The sequence below is a fragment of the Erinaceus europaeus genome, chromosome 11, assembly GCF_950295315.1.
Source record: "Erinaceus europaeus chromosome 11, mEriEur2.1, whole genome shotgun sequence".
NCBI classification, from domain to species: domain Eukaryota; kingdom Metazoa; phylum Chordata; class Mammalia; order Eulipotyphla; family Erinaceidae; genus Erinaceus; species Erinaceus europaeus.
In genome coordinates this window covers 79,859,231-79,882,631 of record NC_080172.1, presented here as the reverse complement: position 1 = coordinate 79,882,631, position 23,401 = coordinate 79,859,231, and the positions used below count along the sequence as shown (strand labels likewise).

The following is a 23,401-nucleotide window of genomic DNA, read 5'->3' as shown; positions in this document are numbered from 1 at the left end:
CTTAGACTAAGGTAGAATGGGACATTTGGATGTGGAAATATTGACACAAAATCATATAAAATATTTACATTGCCCTAAAAAATTTTTGTTTACCTTTTCCCACATAAGCCCTTCCTCAAATCAGAAACCCAAGTCCCAATGACCAATACTTTTCTTTCTACCAAGGCTTTTCATTTGTGGAATTTCATGTAGATATAACCTACATTATGTACGTTTTTGTGTGCTTCTTGAATATGCTTCCTTGATTATTACAAGTTGTGGCATGATCCAGGAGTTTGTTTCATTTTATTGAAGAATAGTGGTGCGTTGTATGAATATGTCTTAATTTTCTTATTCATTCACATATTAATTAATGTTTCATTTGCTTCTAATTTGTGTACTATTTTGATAAAAATTGCTTTCTTCAATCAGTTGCAGAGTTTTGTGTTGCTGTGTGCTCATGTCTTTTGGATATATAAGTATATAAGTGAACACTTCCATTTCAATGCACAAACTTCATATTTACTGATAATTGTATTGGAGCTGATAATTGCCTGAAATAGTTAACTCTTTCTGTCCTACTTATTGACATTAAAAAGATAAATGCATCACTTTTGCCTATTACCCTGAAGCTACATCTAATCTTACAGGTGTAAATGAAGTAGAAGCTTTTTATAGTTCTCATTTACAATTGATGACTGGATTTCACTTTAGGGAGCAATTTTGCTAAAGAAGATGATGGTTTAGGACATGATAATGGGAAAGAAAATTAAGAACTTGAAGTAGGCACTCAGATTGATCTTTTGGGCCACAGTTCTCTCTATCAGAAAAGTGGACATAATAAAAATGCTGGCTACCTCTGGCATGTCATGTATATTAAGACTTAGGAGTTCCTTAGTGGAAAACATTTTATAACAGGTAAAATTTTTCGGTGGACTCATTGAAATGCCACCTTCTAAGAAAACCATTTTGAATAGAATTGTACTGAGAGAAAATTACCAAGTAAATTGAAGAGAAATGTTTCTTAAAGTCAAAAATTTCACTTGTAATTTAGCTTATCAAGAAATTCTTACAGTCTCATTTTCTAGTGGTTATTCCTTTGTATAGGACATGAAACCAAAAAGATTTGATGTCCTAGGTAATTGGTAGAAAGGACTGTTCTACAATGAAGAGGCCAATTTAAGGGCCTTAAACCAGGATGATGTATTCTTTATAGAACTTCCTTGATGTGTTACTGAAGATATTCTAGTTTCTGTAATTAAAAATTATTATCCTGCCCCACTGGGGAGCTGGTTTAGTAAACAGAAGGCCAAGTTTGAGTGCTGTATTTCTGATCTCCAGGGTCAGTCTCCAGCACCACACATCCAGAGCAGAGGTCTGTTCTCTCCCATCAACTCTACTCTAATTTTCTTTTTTTTTAAATCTTTTTGTTTTTTAATTTTTATTTTTTATTAATAGCTTGTTACCAGAATGTAAGATTACAGTGTATAGTTCCACACCACACCTACCGTCAAAGTACTGAATCCCTACCCTCCCACCTCCCAAAGTTAGCCACAAAAATTCATTTAGCTACTCTTGTTTTCATTTCCCATCCCAGGGGGTTGAGTCCCCAAATACATCCTTGATATAAAGGTCCTGCAAAGTTTCACCAATATTTTCTCCTATAAATTTTAGAGTTTCTGGTCTAATATCTAGATATATAATCCCTTTTTTTCTTATTGGGGGGACATTAGTGGTTCACAGCCAATAGCAAAATACATTAATTTGTACATGTGTAACATTTCTCAGTTTTCCACATAGTAACTCAACCATCTCTGGGTCCTCCTCTGCCATGATGTTCCAGGACATGAACCCTCCTCCCCACCCCAAAGTCTTCTACTTTGGTGCAATACACCAAACCCAGTCCAAGTTCTGTTCTGTGTTTTCCCTTCTTTTCTTATTTCTTAGCCTCTGTCTATGAATGAGATCATCCCATATTCATCCTTCTCTTTCTGCATTATCTCACTTCATGTAATTCCCTCAAGCTCCATCCAAGTGAAAAAAGTGAAACCACCATTTTTAATAGCTGAGCAGTATTCCATTGTGCATATACACCACAACTTAGCCACTTATCTGTTGTTGGACAACTGGTTTGCTCCCAGGTATATCTATATTCATAGCAGCATAATTTGTAACAACATAAATTTTTGAATGTCTTCAATGCTTTGTACCTAAAAACAGAAAAACAATCCAAAGTTTTATTTACTTTTTGTTGATGTGGATAGTGTAAAAGTATCTGTATCTCAATTTGAAAGCCTATAGTATCTTTGTGTACTTATTATCTTAAGGTTTTAAAGAAATTGGAAGTTATCTAAAACATTAATTTTTACAAAGTTCTGAGTCAGCAAGATAAGTCACTTAAGAAAGTGCCTTCTTTGCCATGCTCTTGATTCAGGTTCAAGACCACTCTCACCACACTGAAAGAAGCATCAGTGCTATAGGCTCCCTGTTTCAGTCTGTCTCTTTCTGATGAAGTCCACTAGGCACAGTGAAATATCCGTGTGACAATTAAAAAAAAAAAAGCTTCATATTTTAACAAAATTCTAAAAACTGGCTTAGAAGAAAAATAATGCCTCTCTAGGAAATGAGAAGGTCAAAGGCTGAGATACATTTATTACTTTGGATCTTAAATGTTCATATCAAAACTGTGAAAAAATGAGGAAAGTGTGAATATTTATAGCCTATGCCTTAATTCCCCAAAGCACTCTGACTGATTTTATCATGTTATTTTCCTAATCACATTTCTAGTTGTATTAAAATACTACTATGTCTGCCAAACAAATCTTTGCAATTTACAAAACAGTCATTAATTATCACAGTAATGTTGCTCAGAAGCTGTCTTTAAAACTGTCAGGTAATCAAATTGTGTTTCAGTTATATATATATATATGAGAATTAGTTTCAACTGGCTTATATGAATGTTATTAACTTTACTTATAGAAGCTTGAGAGGGTCATACTATATAATCTTAAAATAGAGACGTATGATTCCAATAAATAATAGTAGCAAGAAATTAAAGAAATTACATGTATTTTTTACTGATAAACTTAGAACAAATTCTTAAGTGTTAAACAATTGGGTAGAAAGAATTCATTTAAAGTATTCAATTTGTGAGACTAAGCATAAAAATATATGACAAATGTTTGAAGTAAATTATAAAGATTTAGTAGTCGATAGTATTGAAAGCCTCTTAGCCTGCATCAGATTATTAGTGTTTACTCTACTGGAAACAAATAATATTTTAAACTTGTTTCACTAATTCTTATCAGATGACTTTCTGTGTGCTATACAGTTCAAGTGGTCTTTAAATTATTGTCAAATTCTACCTTAAAGAGAGCTTTCACAAAGGACAAGCAATTCGTATCATCTAGAGTTACTGTCATTTCTAGGCTAAGTCCCATGGAAATTCATAACTTAAAAATGAAAGTCACAAAGATGCAACTGCCTTCATAATGCCAATGCAGTGGTTATAAATATTTCATGAGCATTGCATGGGCAGGGGCAGATCTCCATTTTCATGAGTTAGAATTTGTACAGCTAAGTCTCCATATTTTACTATTCATAATTCACGGTATGCCCTGTAGAGCATCCCATATAGTGCTTTTTTAATATTTATGTTTAATGAAGAAATAAGATTTCTTGTTAAAATTATTAGTTTTGCTGAGTAGAGACAATAACAATCAACAGAAATTACCTCATTGGAATATCTTATAAACACATAACTTATAGAGTAATGCAAAGTGACATATCAAGACACATTAAACCTAAGTGAAAAGGTTTTTTCTAAAGGTTGTAACATTAGAAATCTCATCTTAAAAGAATTCGAAAGGTTAAACTGTAAAGAGTGACTATCTTACATATAACAATGTTAATTACAAATGATATACTTGCCTACTGTTTCAGACTTTAAATATATGCCTGTATTTTTTCTGGGTTTATCTTTTATTCTAAAAACATTTTACCTTGCTAGGGTAACATTACCAAGTTCAATAATGAATTGCTATTGCATATTTTAAGGTAATTCATCAAAGTGCATTATCAGTACCTGTCAGAATAAATTTTGCACTAAAAGTAATGAAAAAAGAACTATTGTATGTGTAGAAATCAAAGAACATGACTACGATTAAGTTACTGTCAATGGAATGGATAGGTGATTGCCCTCTAAATGATACTTGTCCCATGAGAAAATAGAAGCCTGAAAAATCACAGGAAACAGGCACAGGAAGATATCTTTTCCTTGCTTTTAAAAATGAACATTTGATATTTTGCATCATTTTTGTCATTTTGATCAGTCCTTTCAAGTACATAAATGTTGAGATGTGTTGTATGGATCTTGGTAGTATTTACGAAAGTAAGTTGAAGTTACTGATTAGCTCATGTGCATTCCAGGACAGAACTATTTCAGGTGACCATGTGCTATATATCATAATTAGATTTGTTAGAAAGTCACAGATTTTCTTTTGAATACACTTCAGCAAAATTAATACTTCTGATGAGGAAGAAACAAAAAGCTTCAGATTTAATATCATTCACTTCAGTCATCAGATAAAATATTTTTTATTGTACTGATATTAAATTGAGTTCAGTAGAAATTTTGTAATGTTTTCTGGCCAAGAAAGTTGTTTCTGCTCACCCAAAATTTATGTTTTCTTCCTGAAATTATTTATCTGGATTTGACATACACATTATTCCATTTTGTCCTTTGTTATTTTATTTTTCAAATATTCCCTTGAGATTTTAACCTTTTATGTGATGAATCTGCAGTTCCCTTGAAGTGTATTAACCTTAGTTCCCTAATGAGTCTAGGTGTAATACTGAGGGAGGATTTGAGAAGTACATCACATAGCTCATTGTCAAGTTGGATTCAGTTTTCTGTTGTTCCAGTATACATTTTGACCAATTCTTTAATTATGTTCTATATTTAACCTACCTACTTGAACAGGATCCAGAGCTGGTGCGCAACATCTGTCGCTGGGTTAGGCAAGCTGTCCGGGTTCCTTTTTTTGCCAAGTTGACCCCAAATGTCACTGATATTGTAAGCATCGCAAGAGCTGCAAAAGAAGGTAAGAACCTTCATCTGTAGCCTAGTCATTTGTGGACCTGAATTATGTAACCTTAGTAAAGTACATCTTTATTTAAAAATATAGGTGTATACTTTGTTTAGAGTTCAAGGAAAATATTAAAGTGAACACTTGATCTCATAAATGCAGTAGAGTCACATCTGACTCATGCAAATAAATGGACACCTAACTTTGACCTGGAAAAACAAGAACATTTATGAATTTCCTTAGGGAGCACCTGAATTATAAGGCGAAACGATAATCACAGGAACCTCCATTTCAAATAAATAAGCTCATTATGTAATCATCCAGCAAAAGTACACAAACTTTTAATGAAAGCTTAGAAATATGTATACTATATCTTATGATGTGAAATTTCTTATTTTAAATATTTATTTTAATATTTATTTATTTAGTTTAATATTTATTTATTTGTTGCCCATGTTTTATTGTTGTAATTATTATTGTTGTTGTCGTCATCATTGTTGGATAGGACAGAGAGAAATGGAGAGAAGAGGGGAAGACAGAGGGGGGAGAGGAAAATAGACACCTGCAGACCTGCTTCACTGCTTGTGAAGCGACTCCCCTGCAGATGGGGAGCCAAGGGCTCGAACCAGTATCCTTAAGTCCTTTCGCTTCGGGCCTTGTGTGCTTAACCCGCTGCACTACCACCCAACTCCTGATGTGAAATTTCTTATGAGCTCACTTGATACTTGATGCAGCTTGTTACACTGCATTAAATATATGCTTAATACTCTATTGAATTCATCACTCCTTGGTAAATATGACTTGTGTATTATATGTTTGTGTTTATAAATTTATCATATATGCTTATATTTTTATCTGTCTAATAGAAATTGTATACTGATTTTCAAAGACACGAAATTGATTGGAAAATAACATTGAATGTAAAATATTTGATATGTACACATCTACATAATAATTGAAAAAAATGAAATGATGATAATTAAAATGACCAATTGATGGAAATTAATGAAAGCATTTGAGTGGAAAGAATGTCCTCACAAGAAAGTAGAGTGTGCTTTTTCCTAGGTACAGGTTGGAATAGATTTAAGTCATTGTCCCTTTAAGAATGCAGGTAAATGTTGATTTGTCTTTCCAAGGTGGTGCAGATGGTGTAACAGCCACCAACACTGTCTCCGGTTTGATGGAATTAAAAGCCGATGGCACACCCTGGCCAGCAGTGGGCATTGGGAAGCGGACCACATATGGAGGAGTGTCTGGTAAGTGCTGATCTCTCTTTGCATTTTACATTCTTGGAGGTAGTTTAAAAAATCAGAAGTTATGAGCTCAAATGGTGACACACCCAGTTAAGCGCTCATATTAGCCTGTGAAGACGTGGGTTCGAGCCCCTGCTCCCCACCCACAAGGGGGACTCTTCACAAGTGATGAAACAGGTCTGCATTGTTTTTCACTCACCCACACTATCTCTGATCCCCTCTCAATTTCTCTCTGTCCCGCTTAAAAAAAAAAAAAAAAAAAAAAGGCCATCAGGAGCAATGGATTAGTAGTGGCATCACTGAGCCCCAATGATAACCCTGCTGGCAATTTAAAATAAAAAGAGTAAGAAAGTTGAAGTTATTACAGATAGATAGTTATAAAAATAATAGTCAAGCCATAAATGTGATGTTGGGAGAACTTCTGCAGTTTCCTGTGGAGGGAATGGGGACACAGAACTGGTGGTGGAAGCAGTGTGGAATTATACCCCTGTTATCTCATAATTTTGTAATTTAATTTTAAATCTACTATTAAGATATGAAACAAATAAAAAAATCACAAGTTATTTTGCAAGCAAGTGTATTGTGTATTTTATAATCCCCAATTTTTATAACTCATTGATGATCAAAATGCTTAATTGAAACAGATGGAGTAGGCTGTGTGTGAAGACTCAAGTGAATGATAGCACAAGATGAGAGAATGCTGAGATAGGGCTTAACATGAGTTTTTCTTCTTTTGTGGAGTGTGTTTGCCTCAGAATTCATCAATGTCACAATCAGAACTTATAGAGGAAGGTTAACACCAAGACCTCTTAAGGGAAGTAAGCGCTCTGATTACAGTATCTTTTCATAGTCTGTATTAGCTTCTACTCTTTCTAAAATTTTGATATATACCTCCTTCAAAATTCTTGCTTTCACAAGTATGCTAAGAAAACCATTAAAACATTGTATTTATAGCTTTAGCAGACAAGACAGTTGGAGATATCACCCCTTCGCATACTCTCTCATCAACGAACACTTAACATTTAAAACAGAAAGAGTTTTAATCTCCAAGTCCTGTTCAGTATCTTAGCCCTGTGAACTCTGTTGCTGTGACAACATGAACTTGGTCTTGCAGAAACAATGCTGTGGGGTTCTTGACTGTACTGGTATGGGGATTAGTCTCCTTGGTGATAGAGACTGTGGTAAATATACATAACATAGCAGTATCCTACTGTTAAAAAAAAAAAAAAAAGCCTTGCTGAATCAGACAAAACTGTGCTTTTGGAAGAGGCTGGATAGACACAAATAAAGCACTATCCATGCTGAGCTATTATGTTTTGAGCATGAACTGTTTCTATAAGAGTGATTAAAAAACTATGATTGCATTCTGCTTAAATTGAATGTCATTTCCATAATGTCAGAAAGAAGAAGGCCGATGAAGAGCACCTGCTCAGGGTTCAGACACAACTCTTTTATCAGGTGCTATCAAACAGAGCCTTAAATATTATTATAATGCAGAATAACAGGGACTGTGTTAGAAAGTGCTGCAGAAATAGAGTTGAGAGATTCCAGAGTTAGACTGTAACATGCACTGTTTTCTGTCAGCCCATTTCAATTTTTCCAGCTTGCCATGTTGACAGTAAGAGAATAAAGGAGGTCACAGAGGGGGCTGAACATTAAAAATTAATAAAAGAACTATTGCAGTAGTATTTTATATAAGTAACACCATTCACATTTTCTCATTTAAGCTGCAATTTCTGAATATTTTCTCATACTATAACTCAGTCTAATAAAACTACAAAATTACAGCATTAGAAAAAGTCTTTTTGTGTTGTTGCAGTCTTTAAGCATACACACACTGCAAATTATAGTACTACCTGAAAATAAGTTCAGCTATACCTCAGGGCCTGTTAACATTTCCATAAAACTCTATTTCTAAGATTTATAAAATCATATATGAATACTCACTTTGGCTATAAGCTCAGTTATGCCTGGGTGAAACTTTCATTTTAAACAACAAAGAGTTGCTAACATCTTTTAAGGGACTGTACCTCATTTTTAAGAGGTATTATATTAAGTCTCTTCCCATTACACAAGACGTTTTTAAAATAGCCTTTTTTCTACATTAACGAAATTAATAGCTTCTGTTCTTTAAAATAATGTTTGTGTTAATTTAAAGGTTGTAGTATCTGGAAAAGCAGTTTTAATAGGCAATGATGATATGTTTTAAGAGAGAAGAAGCAAATTCTAAAACAATTGTTTTGTTATAGACAGAGTAGTATTTCTCACTTGTATGATCATTTTGCTATATGCCTGACCTGGTTTGAGTCCAGTCCCCACTACACTAGAAGAAGTTTTGGTGGTCTCTTTTATTCCCTCTGTTTGTCTTTTTGTATCTGGAGAAGTTATCCCAGAGCAGGGAATTACTAGTAATGGAGAGTAAAATGAGTAATAGTAGGTCCTAGCCTAGCAAAATTGTGTTGAATAATAATGGCTTCAAATTTTAGGGGTGCTGAGAATCTCTGAATGGCAAAATGCCATGTCTGGCATTTATCAAATATGGGTACTAGAACTTCACATATTTCTTTAATGCAAAAAAACACATGCAAAAATGCCAACTATATTTAAAGATTTAAAAATACCACAGAATAATGTTAATACTGTTCCAGTTACTCTCTTAGAGCACTGGAACATCTGCTTTTATAATCATTTGAGTAATTTTTTTTTATTAATTGCCACAAGGATTATTGCTGAAGCTTCATGCTAGAACTCTGAATCCACTGTTCCCAACACACTTCTTTTTTCCTTTTTATTTTTCTGTTTGTTATTAGATAGGACAGAGAAAAGTTAAGAGAGAAGGAGGAGATAGAGAGGAAGAAAAACACCTGCAGACCTGCTTCACCATTTTTGAATCTCAAACCCAGGTCATTGCACATGGTATTATGTGCACTTATTATGTGCATCACTGCCTGAACCCCATTATATTTTTACTTAATTAATTAACTAATTAATTGTATAGGCCAGAGAAAACTTGAGAGGAGAAGGGGAGAAAGAAAGGGAGAGAGAAAGAGAGATGCACTGTTTCACTACTAGTGAAGCCTCCCTCTTGCAGTTGGAGACTGGGGGGTTGAACATGGATCCTTGCACATTGTAAAGTGTATGTTCAACCAGGTATGCCACTGCCTGGCTCCTGAGTCAGACTTTTTTTTTTTAATAAAAGCTAAGTCAAGTTCAATTTTGGATAGCCACCTGAGATAAGCCATCCTGTGGAAAGATTTTTTTTCTTTTGATATTTTCTAGGTTTTTATTCTATTATTTTTATTTATTTACTTATTTATTTATTGGATAGAGACAGCCAGAAATTGAGAGGGAAGGGAGTGATAGAGAGGGAGAGAGACAGAGAGACACCTGCAGCCCTGCTTCACCACTTGCAAAGCTCTCCCCCTGCAGGTGGGGACCAGGGGCTCGAACCCGGGTCCTTGTGCATTGTAACATGTACGCTGATCCAGGTGTGCCACCACTCGGCCCCCTATTATTTTATTAGAATAAGAATACTCCTATTCAATGGAAATATCTTGCTTTATTTCAGTAGGAAAAATTTCAAAGTTTTTAGCAATAGTTCAAGTAGTAGAGAAAAATGGTCACATTGCAGTAATGTCCATTCAAAATGCACTAGGTAAAAAGAGGTGGTGACTAGCATTGGAAAACAGGGCTTTGGTTGAAGCATGCAAGTTGGGTTGTTTTAAATGTAATTAGTCTGGATTATCGAGTATTCTAACAGAGTGGTTTTTCTCATTTAGGTTCCCAACTTGTAAGGGTGCTGTGGAATCAAATCTATTTTACTGAAATCAACTTTTTAAATATTTTTTTTAATTGCCAGCAGGACTATCACTAGAGTGTGGTGCCTACATGATGAATTCTCTATTGCTGGCATCCACTTTTTCTCCATTTTTTTTCTTTTCCTTTTACTTTATTTTCTAGGACAGAGGAAAAAGTTAAGGTGGGAAAGGAAGGGGAGAAAAGGCAAGAGAGGATGAGAGAGAGAGAGAGAGAGAGGGAGAGAGAGAGAGTCCTGCAGCACTGCTTTGCAACTCATAAAGCTCTCCTCCACCCCACAATGTGAAAAGAAGGCTTGAGCCCATGTCCTTGTTTCTGATATTGTGTGCACTTGACTGAATTCACCACCACCTTCCCCCCTTAAATAAACTTTTTTAGAAATATGAAATAGAAAATAATGTCAGAATGCTTTGTACTTATACTGAGGTAAGCATTGTTTGGTCAGATACCTTTTTTAATGTTAAATGTAACACACACACACACAGACACATATGCTTGTACTGAATCATAAAGTGAATGTGCTTTGTTGTGGTTAATTTAAAAGTTAATGTAAAAGTTTGAAAGCTACTGGTTTAATAGAAGCTTTGTGTTAAGTAAAAATAAGTCATTAAGAGAGATAATGCTTACACATTAAAGTTTAAAAGGATGTTAAGAGAGTTAGGATAACTTTCCAAGTTTTCATTCTTAGCTTTGTTATTTAGAAACTTCATTCTCCTGACTCATCTATAGAATATTAGAGTGTATGGGAAAGAGGTGGCTTATAAAACTGAATTTCAACTGTGGGAGAAACATCTGGCAAGATTCATGCTCACAGTATGAGTTCATTAAAGGTTGGATTATAGAATTAAGGGTGATTTCACTGTGAGAACAGTATCAAAAGAAAACTTGCTCAGTATTCAGAAGGAATACTGTCATGAAACTAGAATGCTTAATTGTGTCTTCCACCATCTAATGAATCAACATCTGAGGGACTGTGGGATGGCTCATTTGATAAAACATACACTTTGTCATGCATAAGAACCTGAGTTCATTCCCTGGCCCCATCAGCTTCATCAGTGAAGGATCATCACTGTGATATCTCTCCTCTCTCTGTCTCTCTGTTCAATCTCTTAGCCTCTAAAACTAAAGCCCACTGGTAACAATGGAGTTGTGCAGGTACAGAGTCCCAGTTAAAATCCTGTGGTTAAAAAGAAAATCAACTTATCATCATTCTCTACCTTTAGATTGTAGACTTGTGTAGGGTTTCTTTAACTACTTTCAAATGGGAAATTGTAGAGGGTCTTTTGCACCAGAAAACAATTTATGGACACCAACAGGATTTTCAGCCATTCAGCTCACTTCCTGATGGTTTTGGCACAATTCCCATGAAGATATCGTTAGGCATTCTAAATAAAGTACTGAGTCTTTTAGGACCATCCTCTGTCTTTAGATGCCTGCTATAAGAAAAGGTTATTATCAGACCTTCTGACCAACTAACTGCATACTGGAGCTAAATGTTTCTTACTGGCAGGCTACAAATCAGAGTTTCCAGGGACCCTCTTCCTCAGGTTCAATTGTAGTACTGCTCTAAAATTGCATACAGAACTCAGGAAAATAGTGAACTCACTAGATCACTGATTCATTACAATGGATAACTCAAGAGCAATCAGAAGATATGCATAAGTTAAGGAGTACCTTACTTATCTCAGTGCCCTCCTCAAGTATACCATTCTCCTCAGTTCCCAACCTAGAGAGTCTCTGAAACCCCTCCTTTCAGATTACAGTTGGAGGTTTCATTACATAGACAATGGTCGGAATCATTATTATTGACAATTTGAGGCAACTTCTTGTCCCTCTCCCACCATGGGAAATCAGTGGGGACTGAAATTCCCACCTTTTTTTTTTCATGATTTTTATCGGCAATCAGACCCAGCTTCAGGTGTTTTCAGAAATCACTTGTAAACAAGATACACTTTTTTTTTAAATTGAGTCAGAAGTTATAGATGAAGACCATATGGGCATGAAAAAATGGATTTATCTAAATGATCTGTGTGTATTTGTAAAGTATAATGCTGAGAGATTTTGGAATGCAGATTGTTACAGTTTAACTTTTATTTTCCGGAATCCATGAAGAACATTTTAAAAAAATTAAACAGGGGCTGGGCAGTGGTGTACCCAGTTAAGTGCGCATAGTAAGGGCACATAGTACTAAGCATAAGGAAGGTCACAAGATTCACAAATGGAGCCACCTGCAGTGGGGAAGCTTTGCAAGTGGCGAATCAGGGCTGCAGTGTCTCCCTCCCTTTCTACCTCACCCTCCTCTCTGTTTCTCTCTATCCTATCCAATAAAATGGAAAAAATAGCCCCAGGTGCAATGGATTCATAGTGCCAACACTAAGCCCCTACAATAACCCTACAGGTAAAAGAAAGAAAGAAAAAAAAATTAATGTATCACCAAACAATTAATATATATATATAAATTAATTAAAAATATATCTATTTTTATGATGGTGTTGGGGAAGGCTTCTTGTCTCTATTGATAGTCTTTATTGATTGGATAAAACACTACTCTATACTAATATATTTATATTATAAACTCCTGAACTGATTGCTCATTATTTTTCCTAGATTTAGCTTAATTTTTTCTTAATGTTTTAAAATTGTGTCCTTCCTTAACTTATCCACAAATAATGAAGACATTTTAAGATAGCCCCTAACTCAGTAATTTCTGTCACCTACTGAGGAGTGATTTTACCAAGGTCCAAGTGGATATTTAGTACATTGTTCTCAGGCCATACAAAATTATCAACTTAAAATTAGCATTTGGGCCAGGGAGACAGCTTAATGGTTATGCAAAAAAAAAAACCTTCATACCTGAGGCTATGAAATTCTAGGTGCAGTCCCTGACACCACCCCAAGACAAAGCTGAATGGTTTTAAAAACAAACAAAATTAACATTTAATGTTAGTATGAAAAGAGTGCCAAGATTTATTGAATTGGCGTCCAACATGCAGTTGCCTTGGCACAGTCACACCAAATGATTTTGTGACCTTTTTATGACCCTCAGCCTGGATGTTCCCTACCCCACCCTTAAATAAATGATGTTAGTAATCCAGTTGTGACTTGACATGTTTACAGGAAGTCCTACCTGTGGATAAGATTCTTTTAGAGATGGTTAAGAATGAATCCTGCATGGCATAAGTAAAGATATATCTTTATCTCAAACTAACTTTAGGAAAATAACCTAAATTTATCATTTACATCTGTATTAGAAGAATTAGTACTCTCACATCTTTCAGTGGAGTGAATTTGTCTGTAGGAGCTTTTTTTTTTTTTTAGTTCTATTTTTTAAATTTATTTAAGAAAGGAGACATTAACAAAATTATAAGATGGGGGGGGGGTACAACTTCACACAATTCCCACCACTCAATCTCCATATCCCATCCCCTCCCCAATATCTTTCCCATTCTCTATCCCTCTGGGAGTATGGACCTAGGGTCATTGTGGGTTGCAGATGGTGGGAGGTTGGCTTCTGTAATTGCTTCCCCGCTGAACATGGACATTGACTGGTCGGTCCATACTCCCAGTCTGCCTCTCTCTTTCCCAAGTAGGGTGAGTCTCTGGGGTAGCTGAGCTCCAGGACACATTGGTGGGGTTTTCAGTCCAGGGAAGCCTGGCCAACATCGTGATGGCATCTGGAGCCTGGTGGCCAAAAAGAGAGTTAACATACAAAGCCAAACAAATTGTTGAAGAATCATGGACCCAAAGGTTGGAAAAGTGGAGAGGAAGTGTTGAGGGGTACTCACTGCAAACTCTAGTGTACTACTGCTTTCAGGTATATATTTGCCCTAGCTTATGGATACCTGTGAACATATGCGCTATCTCCTGGAACCTAGTCTATATCTAGGTTTTGGGACTTTGTTAGGAAGTGAACCACCTGGGATGGAGTTAGAGAATACTATGAAAGGAAAGGTCTCACCTGAGTGATGAAGCTGAAGGGTTGTCATTCCATGAAGTCTCTGGACGCAGTCTGAAGTGAAGCATGCTGGGGTGGCACTCGTTGCATTGATTAGGTTGCAATCAGCAGATGCAATATTATTTGATAAGAATTGGGAGAAGCATACTGGAAAGTAGGCCCTACCCTAGGGTCTCAGGACTGGGGGAAGTTTAGGCTCTATAGTGGAAATGTGAGGTTCCTGCAGTCTTAGGGTTCAAGAAGACAATGGATAGTTATTGTTATTATCACATTATTTGATATTGGGTTAACTTTGAAAAGTCCCTTTGTTAGACATAAATACCACAGCTTTCTCAGCCACTCATCTGTTATTGGGCACCTGGGTTGCTTCCAGGTTTTAGCTATTATGAATTGTGCCGCTATGAACATAGGAGTACACACCTCTTTTTGGTTGGGTGTTGTGGAGTCCTTGGGGTATATCCCCAGGAGAGGAATTACTGGATCATATGGAAGGTCCATGTCTAGCCTTGTGAGAGTTCTCTGGACTGCTCTCCACAGAGGCTGGACCAATTTACATTCCCACCAGCAGTGGAGAAGGGTTCCTCTGTCCCCACAGCCTCTCCAGCATTTGTTGCTGCTGTCCTTTTTGATGTATGCCATTCTTACAGGGTTGAGGTGGTATCTCAGTGTTGTCTTTATTTGCATTTCTCTGACAATCAGTGACCTGGAACAGTTTTTCATATGTTTCTTAGCCTTTTGGATCTCCTCTGAGGTGAATGTTTTATTCATATCCTCTGCCCATTTTTGGATAGGGTCATTTGCTTTTTTGGTGCTACATTTGCTGAGCTCTTTGTATATTTTGGTGATTAGTCTCTTGTCTGATGTATGGCATGTGAAGATCTTCTCCCATTCTGTGAGGGGTCTCTCTGTTTGTTTAATAGTTTCTTTGGATGTGCAGAAGCTTTTCAATTTGATGTAGTCCCATTGGTTTGTTTCTGCTTTAGTCTTCCTTGCAATTGGGTTAGATTCATCATAGATGTCCTTGAGGTATAGGTGGGAAACTGTTTTACCAATGTTTTCCTCTAAGTATTTGATTGTTTCTGGTCTAACATCCAGGTCTTTGATCCATTTGGAGTTGATTTTTGTTTCTGGTGAGATAAAGTGGTTCAGTTTCATTCTTCTGCATGTTTCAACCCAGTTTTCCCAACACCATTTATTGGAGAGAGCCTCCTTCTTCCATTTAATACTTTGGGCCCCCTTATCAAAGATTAGATGTCCAAAGGTGTGGGGGTTTAGTTCTGGGCTTTCAATTCTGTTCCACTGGTCTGTTTGCCTATTTTTGTTCCAGTACCATGCTGTTTTGATTATGGTGACTTTAAAGTTTGAGGTCTGGTAGTTTGATGCCTCCATTTCTGTTTCTTTTCCTCAAGATGGTTTTGGCAATTCTAGGTGTTTTTAGGAGCTTTTTTTGTTGTGATTTTGTGCTGGTGATGTGTTTTTAAATGGATAATGAGCATTTCCTTACATTATTTGTTATTCCATTGCCCTTTACATATTTTGTGTGCTATACATATAAATACATACACATGGTCATGTTGGAAAAGTACTGACAGCTCTCCATAGAAGTACTTTTACTGGAATTATGGTAGATGCTTTACCTTAGTCTCAACTCAATTTCTGCATGCTTGAAAAATCAACTAATCATTATAAGATATACTGTCTGTGTGTCTCTCATAAAAATACAGCTTTTTATGGAGCTGGAATTTTATTGACTATCAGAACAGTGTTTTTTTAAAAAAAATCTTTTCATTAATAATTAAAATTACCTTAAAAAGGGAAAGAATAATTTACAAGAAAGTAGTTATCATGTAAGTAGAATGTCTAACCTCTCTGTGATAAATGTCTACATACTGCTCCCATCACCAACTCAAGTTGTCACACACTGGTTCCCCAACATGCCCTCTCAGGCCCTTCCCACCTTTCCCACCCAGAGTCGTTGGCTTTGCTACAATTGAACACACCTAGGGGAAATAGCATACTGGTGATACAAAGACTCATGCCCGAGCCACCAAAGCTTCCAGGCTTAATCCTCAGCCCATCATGAGCCACAGTTGAGCAATGCTCTGGTAAAAGCAAACACACCTAGTCCAAGCTTCACCCTTATTTACAATAAAGATCATCCAGTATTTGTTCTTATTCTGACTTGCATCACTTGACATGATTTTTTAAAATTTCTATCCAAGATGTAGCAAAGAACATTTTATTATTTCTTATAGTTGAGTAGTATTGGCATTTTTGTGTATATATACCACATTTTTCTTAACTACTTATATGTCATTGGGCATCTAGGTTACTTCTAATTTAGGGGCTATTGCAAATAGTGCAGCTGTGAACATAGATGTGCATAGATTTCTTCAGGTAGATGTTTTTTGGATAAATCCCTAGGCAAGGTAGGTCCATTTCTAATATTCTGAGGACTCTCCAAACTGTTGTCTATAGGGGTTGCACCAAATTACATTCCTACCAACAGCCTACGATTCCCTTTTCCCACATCCTAACATGCACTTGTTTCTTTCCTTTCTAGTATATGGCATTCTCAAAAGTACAAAGTTTTATCTCATAATTATCTTTATTTGCATTTTTCTGATAACTTTGAGCATTTTTTTTATATATCTTTTGGTCATCTGTATATCTTGTTTGGTAAGATTCTTCCCATAGTTTGTTTGTTTGCTTTGTTTTGGTTTTTTGTTGAGTTTTGTGAGCTCTTTATATATTTTGGTCATTATATTACTCTTTTGGTCAGATATATGGTATATAAAGTGCTCCCATTCAATGGGATTTACTTTTTGCTTTGCTCAACGGAAACCTTTCAGTTGGTTGTAATCCCATTGTTTTATTTTTTGATTTTGGTTCCTTGCTGTTGGGCTCAAACCTTCAGAGATGTTTCTAAAGCAAGTATTGTTGAGTGCTCTGCCAATGTTAACCTCTATGCATTTGATCCTCTCTGCTCTAACATTCAAGTCTTTGACGCCTTTGGAGTTGACTTTTGTACCTAGTGATATGTGGTCATACTGTTTCACTCCTCTGCACATTTTGACCCACTTTTCCCATCATGATTTATTAAAAAATTTATTTTCCCTCCACCTAATCTTCTGGCCCCCCTTTAAATAAATCTTTTGAAAAAGAAAACTTGCACAAAAGTGAATAAATATAGTAACTTTAAAAAAGGATCTTAAACATTGATTCTATACTGCATATATTATACTTGTTTTCAAACTAATACTAGCCAATGACTTAATAGCATGCTCTTAGTTACTATGTACATCCATTGTCACCTGCTCTAATGATAAACTTAAACATATTTGTTGATTAGTGACTGTGTAATACAGAGTGGGTAACAAAGCATGTAGTAGACCGAAACTTAGAAGTTTCAGTGGCATTTTGCCTTGAGCAACTGTTTTCACATATGCTGGCAATTGAAGCTTTTCAACAGGACTGCTTTCAGTTTTTAAACTATACGTTACAATTATATCATAAAATATAGTTCTGGTATTTTCACAGGAATTAGCTCTTAATGAGTTGGATTTTTTAAGTGTCAGTCATATGATTATTGATGCATAAAACCCTTTTGGAAAACACGCCTACTATCTGTTCTAAAATTTTAGCTCTCTATTGTAATTGTCTATCAAAAATATCTTAGATATAATATTGAAAAGTTTTAAATAACCCGAAGGATGAAGATAATACTAAAGTAAATAAAAGGCAATGATAAATCATTTCCCCCAAAATATTCTGCTTTATACACATCTCTATTTCTGTGTATGAAAAATTAAAACAAGATAGTCTATTATTCATATATGTAAAATCATTTTTAGACTATATAACAGGTTTAACTGATCATATTATCGAAGACACTGTTAAATATATGCGCTATATTTGAAGACTAGTCAAAGGAAGCATTTTAAATAAAGGTGCCACATTATAATTTTTATTATAAATTATCAGTTTGGTTAGAAAAACTCACCATTAGAACTATTCTCATTTAAATCATACATATTTGAATAAATTCATGTTTAGATTAGCAGAGAATACCCTTTTGCATTATATAGTCTTTCCTAAAACCTGAGTTTTTTACTGTTTGACCACCTTGGTCTGTGCAGGAGATCATAGCCCTAATAATAGATTTTTGACAGTGAGCTCGCCAGCTACCTGCCCTACACAAATCCTCACTGTTCATGTTTGCTTCATGGCAACAAAGCAGACAGAAGGAAAATGCCAAGTACTGAGTTTGAGGTACAGTCTTGCCTGAGCTTGACATTTCAGCAGAATAGCAGTTTATGAGATGCATAATTTTTCATCTGGGACTCAGCTGCCATATTCATAGATGCTTACAGCTCATTGGTGGATTGGAGCAAGGGCAAAGGTTTAAAGCATAGATCAAGGTCTGCATCCTTTCCTTGGGGATTTTAAAATAACTGTTGTCCTACAGATAAATGATAAAATTTAATAGTATTTAAGAGCCAAAAAATTCATTGAAATATATATATATATAGATAAATATATACATATATATATTCTAAAGTTAAGAAAAGAAATTATATTTGGTATATTTTGTAAACCAAAAGATTCTGACAAGCATATTAAGAAAACTTACCTTTGCAGCAGTGGTAATGAATTATTAAATTTCTTCCTTCTATTTATGTGTGTTTCATAAAGAATGATTTCAAGCTTGAAATTAATCAAAAGTGTTCTATTATGAAAATAAAACTAGAGAGAATTGTGTCACTGTTAGAGCTTAAATTTAAATATTCACAGATTTGTGCATATCTGCTGTACTAAAATATCAGTGTAGGTACGTACACATCAGTGACTGTTTAATTTAGAGCTACACATCTCTGTAAGCTTCAGAAACAGTTCACCATGTCACAGTCTCATACAGAACAATGGTACAGTACATTGGATTAATTAAAGAAGTCTTGCAGAGAACTGAGTTCTCAGTATGTCAAGATTTCAGTTTTATGTTAAATATTTTCTAAAGGCCAGGCCCTTAAGTCTCAGGGGCTGTACCAAGCAGTGAGCTGTGAATTTAACCATAGGCTAACTGCTAATGATAAGGAAAAGAGACCTAGTTGAGGCAGCTGTAATACAGTTATTGGATTAGGCTATCAATCACTTGGCTCCCTAAGGAAAAGGGAAAGAAGACCAAATAGTGAAAAGGGAAATTAGGAAAGGAGAACATGACTAGAATGAGATTCCTCACCATCTTTATCCATTCTTAGGTTTAAATCTCTACGCATCAGACCACTCTCCAGTCCTACTCTGGCTATAAAGCCAACACATTCATCCCTAACATCTAGAGAACTATCAAAATATTGACACTCAGTAGCTGGAGATTTTAGAACCCGCTAGAAGAAAATGCCTGATTATATAGTAAAATTTGGGTGAACCAGATTAACCATTAATTTTTGTAATTCAAAATGTATATGCATGATTCTCTTATGTATCAGTTCTAATGAATATTGGTAGAATATTCATATTTAACATCTAACCTATCACCAGCTGTTACTTCTAGATATCCTATTGGCAAGTGCTATTTCAGTAGATCAGTGATTTTCAAACTTTAGCATGCACCAAAACCTAGAGAATTTGTCAAAGTATGAATTGCTGACTCCTTCTCTGGGAGTTTCTCTTAGAAAAACCTGGACAGGGGTAGATAGCATAATGGTTATGCAAACAGACTCCCATGCCTGAGGCTCCAAGGTCCTAAGTACAATCCCCCTGCACCACCATAAGCCAGAGAGCTAAGCAGTGCTCTGGTAAAAAAAAGAAAAAAGAAAAACCTGGACAGGTCTGAGAATATACATTGAATAAGTGAAGAATGGTTTGTTTCATTGAACATTTTATTTAAATGTTTTTCCCAAAATAATGCCAATGGTTTTAAACAGCGGTATAATAAAAATGTGCCCTATAAATAAGTGCATGTTCTATGTCCACAACTAAGTATCTGAAATAAATTCTAATAAGTAGAGTCAGAATTCATTCTTAGAAAAAAAAAAAAAAGTCTTAGAGCACAGTATTTGAGTAGGAAGAGTATATGTCACTACATTTGAGATTAAATGTTGAATGCAACATTCTGTATGCCACTAAAGGCAATTTATGAATATTAGTAATTTTGAAAAGGAAACATGTTATAAACAGACAAAGGTATTATTAAAGTTACAATTGTGAAGTATTACGTTTATCTTTTTGACTTTGTGCAAACACTAACATAATGAATAATAACTTTTCTTCCAAGACAGGCACTTGAGGGGCAGAGTGGTGCACATCTAGTTGAATGCACATGTCACCATGTGCAAGGACACAGGTTCAAGCCACCAGTCTCCACCTGCAGAAGGAAAGCTTCACAAGTGGTGAAGTAATGCTGCAGGTTCTCTCCCTATCTCCCCCCACCCCCTTGGTTTCTGGCTGTCTCTATTTAATAAATAAAGATAATAAAAGGTGCAGAGGAGAGAAGCACTTGCATGTCAATACACCTAGTTATTTTCTTAAACTCTGAAAATGCAAAAGACAATGAATGGTATTAGTAACTTCCAGCTCTCTTCATTTACTCTTTCCTGTCACCTTTATTCAATGACATCCTTTTATCAGTAGAAGAAAGAAGATCACCATTGTAGTGAGGATAGGCTTTTTCAATGCACTCTGTCATTGTAGTTAGGATAATTGTACTGAGAACTATGTCCATCCTGTTAGAGATATTGCTCATAACTTTTTGATTCTGCCTGCCTACCCCAGATAAGTTAATACCATACTAATTCTTGATTCCAAAGTATAGCCCAAATTTGAAGAGTAACTTAAATTCAGGACATAATGAAATTTGGCTCATTCATATTTGATGCACCAAAGGTACAGACAGCCAAGATTATACAAAAGAGATAACACAGGAAGGGAGGATCAAAACACAGCAGGCAAAGTTATCTGCTCAAGTCAGCTTAACTTTACTTGCTATGTCTATACTTTTACAGACTCCAGCACTTCAAGTCAAGTCGATGAGTAAGTGATGGATCAGAAAAACAGAAACAATGTGATATCTTGATTATACTTTTTTTAAGCAAATAAACTTTAAGAAATAATATATGAAAATTGTGGACCTGGAAAATAATATTCTTAAAATAATTTTGTCCATGGGATACATAATTCTCTGTACATACATTGTGTTCTTCAGGTAAATGCCTAAGAATGATATTGTAGGATCATATTTACATTTTTAAAGGACTCTCCAGACTCTCCATATTGGCTATCCCAGTTAGCATTTCCACCAATAGTGAATCAGAGTTCCTTTTTCTCTATATCCTTGCCAGTACTTTCCAACAAGGGCCATTCTCTCTGACATAAGGGAATATCTCAATGTTATTTTTTAAATTTCTTTATTGGGGAATTAATGGTTTATAGTTGACAGTAAAATACAATAGTTTGTACTTGTGTAAGAGTTCCCAGTTTTCTACATAACAATTCAACCCACACTAGGTCCTCCTCTGCCATCATGATCCAGGATATGAACTCTCCTCCCTACCCACTCCAGAGTCTTTTACTTTCCTGCAATACACCAACTCCAGTCCAAGTTCTGCTTAGTGATTTCCCTTCTGATCTGGTCTTTCACCTTCTGTCTGTGAGTGAGATCATACCATATTCATCCATTTGTTCCTGACTTATCTTGGTTAACATGATTTCTTCAAGCTCCATCCAAGATGGAGTAAAGAAGGCCAATTCACCATTTTTAATAACTGAGTAGTATTTTATTGTGTAGATATACCGCAACTTATTATTATTTTAATTTTAATTTTCCTTGTGTTAAGAGAAGTTAAATATTTTTCATGTGCTCGTGGGCCATCTATGCTCTTTAAAGAGTGTCTATTCAGATCTTTTGCTCACTTTTTAAATTAGATTGCTTTTGGGGGGTTGTTTTATCATGATTTTTTAAATATATTTTTTGGATATCAACTCCTTGTCTGGCTTCTAATATGTGACTATTTTTTCCCAATTGCTAGACTGACTTTTATTTTTTATGGTTTCTTTCAATATACAATAGCTTATTAATGTGATGTAGTAACAATTGTTTATTCTTACTTCAGATTCCTTTTCCATTGGGATTAGATCTCTAAATATATGTCTGATTTCAAGGTTCTGGAGTTTATCACCTATTTTTTCTATGTATTTTTTTTTTTAATTTTCAGGTCTGATATCAAATCTTTAGATTCACTTTAAACTAATGTTGTGTATGATGTTCAATGGTGGTATAGTCAAAGTAAGTCTAAAAGAAATGAAGGTAAATGAATGCACCATATTCTCTGGTTTCAAACTATTATGCAAAACAATAGTATTTAAAACAGTATGGCATTGGAACAAAACTATAGAGTCCATAAATAAATCCACACATGTAGACACCTAATCTATGATAGAGTAGCCAAGACCATACAATAGAGAAAAGAAAGCCTCTTTAGTAAAATGGTGTTGGAAAAATTATATAGCTATATGTAAAGACAAAAAAGAAGCCAATAGTATTTGAAGATTTTATTACCATTTTTCATTATTCAGCATTGATCTTTTAAGCACTAGCCTAGTGTATCTTTGAAGATGGGATCTTTATATGTCTGACACTGGATGGAATACTTTATGAGCAATTTTATTCTTTTTTTTTTTTTTGCCTCCAGGGTTATTGCTGGGGCTCAGTGCCTGCACCATGAATCCACTGCTCCTAGAAGCCATTTTTACCCCTTTTGTTTTTTGTTGCCCTTGTTGTAGCCTTGCTGTAGTTATTATTGTTGTTGATGATGTCATTCGTTGTTGGATAGGACAGAGAGAAATGGAGAGAGGAGGGGAAGACAGAGAGGGGGAGAGAGAAAGATAGACACCTGCAGACCTGCTTCACCACCTGTGAAGCTATTCCCCTGCAGGTGGGGAGCCAGGGGCTCGAACCGATCTTTATGCGGGTCCTTGTACCTTGCGCCACATGCGCTCAACCTGCTGTGCTACCGCCCGACCCCCAAGCAATTTAATTTTAATAAGATTATAAGGATGATAACATTAGCCCTATTTTACAGACCTGGGGGGGGGGGACTCCAGATAGTTAAGCAACTTAGAATTTAGAGTCATATATTGTTCTTTCTGGGATCAAACTCACATCTGTCTCCATAAATTAATTGTTAGACACTTCTTGTCAGTGTCTGCTATAGTAAGTCTCTGTGAAGTATTTCATACTTATTGAATTCTAACAGACTACAAATACCAACTAAACAACAAAATTTATTCTATCTGGGGTGAAAATATGAGAGTAT

The 23,401-nt window shown here is 35.4% G+C and overlaps 1 protein-coding gene across 1 annotated transcript in view; it reads left to right on the top strand.

Annotated features, from left to right (window-relative positions):
• Nucleotides 1–23,401, top strand: part of DPYD (dihydropyrimidine dehydrogenase) — a 944,675-nt gene that overhangs the window by 675,868 nt on the left and 245,406 nt on the right. The window contains exons 17-18 of the mRNA XM_016189943.2: nt 4,961–5,081; nt 6,203–6,322. Coding sequence (XP_016045429.1) covers nt 4,961–5,081; nt 6,203–6,322 — 241 coding nt within the window. The remainder of the gene's footprint in view (nt 1–4,960; nt 5,082–6,202; nt 6,323–23,401) is intronic.